The 8,067-nt window shown below is 42.1% G+C and overlaps 1 protein-coding gene across 1 annotated transcript; it reads right to left on the minus strand.

Moving 5' to 3' along the window:
- Positions 1 to 1,419: 1,419 nt before the first annotated feature.
- LOC110531086 (C-C chemokine receptor type 6) lies at positions 1,420 to 7,664 on the minus strand. Its single transcript, XM_021614360.3, has 2 exons — positions 7,551 to 7,664; positions 1,420 to 3,642 (listed from the first exon to the last, which is right to left on the minus strand). The coding sequence occupies exon 2, from the start codon at positions 3,634 to 3,636 to the stop codon at positions 2,443 to 2,445; it is 1,194 nt and encodes a 397-aa protein (XP_021470035.1). The 5' UTR covers positions 3,637 to 3,642; positions 7,551 to 7,664; the 3' UTR covers positions 1,420 to 2,442.
- Positions 7,665 to 8,067: the final 403 nt, after the last annotated feature.

The raw sequence follows: 8,067 nt of genomic DNA on the forward strand, positions 1-8,067 counted from the left end.
AATTAATCCTAAATTAAATGTTTAACTGTTACTGAGGTTTATATTTTGTAAAACGACAGGGGGAACATGAAGTGGAACATGTATTGCATAATTCAAGTCACAAATGTGTCCTGAAGTTGATGGGTTTATTGCTCTCCTCGTCACTCTCTGGAAGTCATCCACTGAGGTTCGTCAGCAACACGTGACAAGAGAGGGCCCTCCGAGCGAGTTGGTAGGGACGAGGTGGTGGTTTGGGATTCACCGCTAGTTTTGACTTTTCCTCATCCCACTAAGAACATTCCCAAATAGTCCTAGGAAAATACTTGCTTTAGAAATGTCTCTATGCTAAGAAGCTATTTCTGTTTCTTTTTGACAATTGTAATTGAAAACAATCACATTAAGGTAATTGTTACCCAGAAATGATTTGATATTGAGATAAAAATGGCTGCATTGTACGTTTAAACCTGTCTCTGATTCCAATTTAAGTCAGGACTGAGATTGGACCACTCAGGAACTCATCACCTCTTGGAAATCCATTCTGCTGTGTCTTTGGCATTACAATTTGTGTAATTGTCAGTTGAAAATTAAACCTCTATCCCAAGGTTAGTTTTTCAGAACACTGCAGTGGGGTTTCCTCTTACTTCTTACCTGGGCTTTGTTCTTTTCATATTTCCTTTGATCTTGACAAACTCCGCAGTCACTGTAACATGATGCTGCCACCACAATACTTAAAAATAGTGTTTTACTCTGTGTTTTGTTGTATTGGATTTGAACCAAGCCCGTAGTTTTTAATTTAGGCCATTATTTCTTTGCTGTGTTGTCTTGCAGTGTTACTTAATGGCTTTGTTGAAAACATAATTTATATATATTTTTTACACAGGCTTCTTTCTTTTCACTTTGTCATACAGGCCAGTTATGTGAAGTGAATGCAATGTCTTTATTTTCAAGTATTGTGGTGGCAGCATCATGTTATGGTTATGCTTATCACCGCCAGGAACTGGGGAGTTTTTCAGGATCAAAAGAAATATGAAAGGACCAAAGCCAAGCCTCAGTCTTCTGAAAACCTAACCCTAGAGTTTTTATTTTTCAGTGGGACAATTACACAAGTTTTATAACACGAAAGACACCAGAATGGCATTCAAAGAGGTGTTACGTGTTCATGAATGGTCCAGTCTCAGTCTTGACTTAAATCTGCCAGCTGTGCCATCAGAGTCCCTGGGTTCGCGCCCAGGCTCTGTCGTAACCGGCCGCGACCGGGAGGTCCATGGGGCGACGCACAATTGGCCTAGCGTCGCCCGGGTTAGGGAGGGCTTGGTCGGTAGGGGTGTCCTTGTCTCATCGCGCACCAGCGACTCCTGTGGCGGGCTGGGCGCAGTGTGCGCTAACCAAGGTGGCCAGGTGCACGGTGTTTCCTCCGGCGCATTGGTGCGGCTGGCTTCCGGGTTGGATGCGTGCTGTGTTAAGAAGCAGTGCGGCTTGGTTGGGTTGTGTATCGGAGGACGCATGACTTTCAACCTTCGTCTCTCCCGAGCCCGTACGGGAGTTGTAGCGATGAGACAAGATAGTAGCTACTACAACAATTGGATACCACGAAATTGGGGAGAAAAAGGGTTCAAATTCAAAAAAAGAAAAAAAGAAAATCAGAGACAAGGTTTGAGATATTGCGGTCCATCAATGAATCCCAACCAAATGTAATGAGCTTGAGCAATTTTGACATAATGGCCTAAACTCACTAAAGGCGAGCGTGCGAGGCGTGTGTGTGATTTTAGAATGTTTTGAATTATAATGGCCCAACTGAAGCCGGGCAGACGGGTTGACCGCTTTGACATATAACGTCTATATTTTTGTATTTTATCGCTGGAGCTGTAGTCACACAAAACAATAAAAAATATTATTATTCACCTATTTCAAGCTCATTTGAAATTGGAAGAGGTAACTAAGGGTTGAAGCTTTAACTCTAAATGCTAAATTATACCAATTTATCCATATATGGAAACACAAAATTGCTATCAGCAATGATGATTGGAGATATGTGCTATCCTGCTGGCATATAGTCCGTGCTCTGCCTGTCCCGTCCTTTCCACCCACCCCGCTCTGCTTGCTCCGCCTGCCCACTTCTGAGTTTTTCCACTTCGAGTTGTGCAAAGTTGGTAGAATCTTATTCAAAATGATTCACAGCTGTAATGGCTGCCAAATGTGATTTCACCAAGTATTACCTCTGGGGTGTTTACATTTTTTTTTAAATATGTTCTAAAATGTGTATTTTTCTTTGAAATTGTGGAATGGGTTGAGTAGATAAGTAGGAAAAAACCTTATCTAATCCCTTTCCCAGATTTAATTTGAAGGCAGAAAATTGTGAAGATTGTGCAAGGAATGTGTAGACCTTCACTAGACATGGGTAAATGAAACACAGACTTCACTAGGGTTCTAAGCAACAGCAGTCTCCAACACAGGGTCTCCTCCTCACATGGTGAAAGAGGATGCGTTGTCGGTAGAGGACCCGTCCACAGTCCTGCGGGCGGTGGAGACGTAGATCTCGGACTTGACCCTGGAGAAGCGTCGGACGTTCATGACCCTCTTCCCCACGCGCCACACATCCTCCACAATCTTCTTGAAGTGGTTCCTGAACCTCACCCCGATGAAGGCATACAGCACTGGGTTAAGGCAGCAGTGCAGGTAGGCCACCGTCTCCGTCACCGTCTTGGCCACTTGGGTGTTGTCCATCACCCCGCACAACTGGGGCTTGAACATATGGACCGTGTCGTAGAGCAGGGCGGCGTTATAGGGTAGATGACAGGCAATGAACACCACCACAACGGCCAGCACCACGCGCACCGCCTTATGTCTCTGGAAGTTCTTGACGCGCAGCAAGGTGAAGATGACGCTGGCGTAGCAGAAGCCCATGACCAACAGAGGCAAGAAGAAGCCCACCGCCATCTGGGTGCTGGGGACCAGGACCTTCATCTGGCGGGCCGTGGCGTTGTCCGGGAACCTGAAGTTGCAAACCACAGAGTCCACCTCTGACTCTGAGGATACAGGGTTCTTCAGACCAACGGGTGTCATAGCATTACTGTAATTAAAAAATCCATTGTCACTTATATTGTAGAAGCTGTGTGCAGGCACATAACGATCGTAGTAGACAAAGGTGGGGACAGAGAGGAGCAGGGCCAGGCTCCAGACTGTAACACAGATGATGCGGCTGTAGAGGAGAGTGAGGGAGCGGAGCCGGAAGGAGCGGCGGGCCTGGACAATAGCGATGTACCGGTCGGTGCTAATACAGGCTAAAAGCAGCATACCACTGTACAGGTTGACGCTGTAGGCCCCTCTGAGAACCTTACAGGCCACCATCCCCATGGCCCAGTCACTCTGCTCATTGTAGATGATCAGGGGCAGAGCCGCCACAAACAGCATGTCGGCTATGGCCACGTTCAGAAGGTAGACGTCCGTCATGGACTTGGCCTTCTTGTAGAAGGCGTAGGTGACGATCACCAGGATGTTGCCCAGTAAACCCAGGATGCAGATGACAGAGTGGATGTAGAGTCGCACCACTCTCTCCACACGGTTGTTTTTTGTCATTTGACATGGCTCCACATATTCCATCTCACCATAGTCCTCTGTAATGCCATTTGTTGACTCACTATAATCTGTACCATCCATTTTCTCCTATTGAGAGAGAGAGAGAGATAACTCAGAGAAGAACAGGCCTTTCACTTACCGCATTTGGAATTTGAAAGACATTATAATTTATTTTCAACATACAGTACTGTATGTACTCTAACTAAAAAAATGCATTACTCTCATGACATACTTAAATCTATTCTAATCCATTTCAACTATTGTAAACATCAATTATTATAATTACAAAGGCTTTGGACTTTTGCAAAGATCTGAGTGTAGTTAATTAACATCCTTACAAAAGTGTGACTATAAAGTAATCTGGGGTTGAATGGGGTTAGCGATGTTGTGTGGTGTGATACAGAGATTGGAAATTTGCAGAGAAACCAGGTTATATAACCCCAACACTGAGTGACCCAATTCCCTCTGAAAATGCATGAGAGTGTGGTTAAGTATCTCAAGTGGGAAAAGAGTGGTTTAAATTTTGTGTACAATGACACACAATACTTTATCGCAGTAAGTTGGTAATTAATAAAACATCTGTGTATTTTGAATATGAAAATGGCACAATGACCACGCAGCCGTCATACCACTTAGGAAGGAGACGCGTTCTGTCTCCTAGAGATGAACGTACTTTGGTGCAAAAAGTGCAAATCAATCCCAGAACAACAGCAAAGGACTCTGTGAAGATGCTGGAGGAAAAAGGTACAAAAGTCTCTATATCCACAGTAAAAACGAGTCCTATATCGACATAACCTGAAAGGCCGCCGCTCAGCAAGGAAGATGCCACTGCTCCAAAACCGCCATAAAAAAGCCTGACTACGGTTTGCAACTGCACATGGGGACAAAGATTGTACTTTTTGGAGAAATGTCCTCTGGTCTGATGAAACAAAAATAGAACTGTTTGGCCATAATGACCCTCATTATGTTTGGAGGAAAGGCGGGAGGCCTGCAAGCCGAAGAAACCATCCCAACCGTGAAGCACAGGCGTGGCGAGCATCATGTTGTGGGGGTGTTGCAGGAGAGACTGGTGCACATCACAAAATAGATGGTATCATGAGGAAAATTATGCGGATATATTGAAGCAACATCTCAAGACATCAGGAAGTTAAAGCTTGGTCGCAAATGGGTCTTCCAAATGGACAATGACCCCAAGCATACTTCCAAAGTTGTGGCAAAATGGCTTAAGGACAACAAAGTCAAGGTATTGGAGTGGCCATCACAAAGCCCTGACCTCAATCCTATAGAAAATTTGTGTGAAGAACTAAAAAATGCGTGTGCGAGCAAGGAAGCCTGCAATCCTGACTCAGTTACACCAGCTCTATCAGGAGGAATGGGCCAAAATTCACCCAATTTATTGTGAGAAGCTTGTGGAAGGCTACCCAAAACGTTTGACCCAAGATAAACAATTAAAAGGCAATGCTACCAAATACTAATGCAGTGTATGTAAACTTCTGACCCACTGGGAATGTGATGAAAGAAATAAAAGCTGAAATAAATAATTCTCTCTACTATTATTCTGACATTTCACATTCTTAAAATAAAGTGGGGATCCTAACTGACCAAAAGACAGGGAATTTTTACTAGGATTAAATGTCAGGAATTGTGAAAGACTAAGTTTAAATGTAGTTGGCTAAGGTGTATGTCAACTTCCAACTTCAACTGTATGTTAGATTTCTCAAACATACAGTATTTTTCCCGCATATTTTGTCTTCAATCTTATAATATACCTCATCACCTGACAAAAGAAGTTAAGCCATATATTCACCTCCTGTTTGTACCAAGGTTATTATAGTTTTGTGTTTTAATATTCGTTTTTATTTCTATTAGTTTTTCAAATTTTAGTTAGAAAATCAGTTTAGTGTCAGGTTTAAATAATGAAGTCAATCTCAATGTGACTTCGTAAAATAACATGGCGGAATGAAACGCTCTCTCGCCCATGTTTACACCAATGCAATGCTTTTTAACTTGGCCAGGCTGCTGATCCGTAGGTAATCGCCCCGTCGACCCCCCTTTCCCCAGGGCTGAAGATCCGAATCATGTTCAACACACGTTTGTGGTCTCCCTCCTGTCACATTTCTTACTATAAAGTTTCACATTTACCGATGAAACTTCCATGCAGCATCTGATACCAACCGTTATCTCAGTCAATTTAATGGGGATATGCATTTAGATTTTCTTGAGTTATAGGGTTGTTTTGAATTATGTAGCATTTTAGAGCAGGTGAGATGGCGGTAAACTCTAGCATAGCCTACCTGTTTAGTTTAAATCATTAAATCAAAGCACATATTTTGCTGAGTGGCTCGCACTGTTGAGTTTTGGCATCATGAGATAAAAATGCAGACCGTTCGCACAATTATCTTGAAATCTCATAAGAAATTAGGTGGTGTTTTTTTTGTCTTACAGTAACGTTATACCATGCTGTTATATTCGGTTATGTATAATAGCCCTTGTTATCGTGCAGACATTGATTCAGCTTTGATGTAACTTTATTAAACGAGCACCATTCGCCAGTAACGTTACACGGCTATCATGCATACATTTATTTTGTCCCCCTACACCAAAGGCGATCACGACACGCAGGTTAAAATATCAAAACAAACTGAACCAATGACAATTTGGGGACAGGTCGAAAAGCATTAAACATGTATGGCAATTTAGCTAGTTAGCTTGCTGTTGCTAGCTAATTTGTCCTATTTAGCTAGCTTCCTGTTGCTAGCTAATTTGTCCTGAGATATAAACATTGAGTTGTTAATTAACCTGAAATGCACAAGGTCTTCTACTCTGACAATTAATCCACACATAAAATGGCCAACATAATCATTTCTAGTTATCTCTCCTCCTTCCAGGCTTTTTCATCTTTGAAATTATATGGTGATCGGCATCTTTTACCACGACAACCGGGCAAAACATTTCATCTTTCAATCACCCAAGTGGGTATAACCAATGAGGAGATGGCACGTGGGTTCCTGCTTCTATAAACCAATGAGGAGATGGGAGAGGCAGGACTATTTGAGCCCTTGGCATCGCAGACGCTAGTTGGCACGCTCAGTAATTGAATAACATGGATTTCTAAATTTATTTTGCGACGCTCGCGCACGCGACGTGTCCGGTCTGGTCAGCATGTGTTCTCGCAGAGCCTGCGTAACGTAGCTAATTCCCCACAAGCTTCGGGATCCTTAGCTGTCAAAAAAGTCCGAACAGCAGCCACTGTTTAAACTTTAGCAGTCATCTAAATATAAAACCCATTTGCTTCATTTATTTTCTGAGCTATTAGTGATGGTGGGCTAATTACAACCATTTCTGTTCAGTCTGGGCTGTGCAGGTGGGCCCCTGATGAAGGATCAATCTGGGTCAGACAGTTTAGTCAAAGGCTTTTGCATAGGTTGTGTTGTACAATATGTTTTGTGAGACATGAATTATTCTTTGCATAGAGTGGGCATTTCCTTAGCTTCCCTAGCTGCAGAGTTCATGCATATTTGATTGGATTTGATACATTCCAGCAAGATCCCAAGGGGATTTATTTTCTTCAGGTAATGCAAGTTCAGACTGCATAATACACCTAAATGTTTTTAAAAAAATCTATTTGCACACAACTATTATGATAAAAGTGTTTGTAAAAATAATGAAGGGTAATAAAATGGTAGAAAGTGCATCAATGCAGACAATACAATGTCAGATAAGACAGTCAAAAGTTGAATTTAAATGGTGTCAATTTCATGTAGGGCATGATTTAAAAATCAACAGATTTGTATACAATAGATACAATATAATCCACAGTAAAATATTTTTACATACATTAACACTGTTTCCAAATAAGCATTTAAGTACATATTTAACCCAGCAGTTTTTCCCCTTACAATATAACTGTAAAAGTAAATTATATATATTTTTTAGAAACATGCTAAGATTGCCTAGGTCACATATCATTCAATTTGTTGTGCGAGAGGACTTACCAGAATAACGGAGTAATAAAGTTCTACAAAATACTCTTGGGACTTTTCCAAGCCAAGTTTGAAGAAGTGAAGCTGTGAACCTCAGCGATTACAGTATGTCTGTTTTGTCTGATCAACAAGGACGAAGTAAAGTTTTTGTCCGTTTGATCGACCTACATGTGTGTGACCAAGCAGTGTCTCTGCAAGTTCTCAAAACCTCAGTTGGCAGCCTGACACCTACATAACCACAAGATAAAGCAGGGGAACTCAAGAAATATGCTTTAAGTTGATCAGGTACACCATCCTGTTCACAAAAATGCTTCGCTCCTACAGGGCAGTGAGTCACGTGGCCATGGCTTGCTATAATAAAACAGGCAGACAGGCGTCAAGGCATTCAGGTAGTGTTTGATTGAATGTTAGAATGGGCAAAACGAGTGACCTAAGCGACTTTGAGCGTGGTATGATCGGATTTTTTTAAATCTCATAACATGCTCAAACCTGAGGTATATTGCAGTAGTATGGTTGTACACAGACATGC

The sequence above is a fragment of the Oncorhynchus mykiss genome, chromosome 8 (genome assembly GCF_057628025.1).
Source record: "Oncorhynchus mykiss isolate SJ-2025 chromosome 8, ASM5762802v1, whole genome shotgun sequence".
NCBI classification, from domain to species: domain Eukaryota; kingdom Metazoa; phylum Chordata; class Actinopteri; order Salmoniformes; family Salmonidae; genus Oncorhynchus; species Oncorhynchus mykiss.

Coding starts and splice junctions, on each gene's coding strand:
- LOC110531086 (XM_021614360.3), bottom strand. CDS start 3,636: ATGGATGGTACAGATTATAGTGAGTCAACAAATGGCATTACAGAGGAC.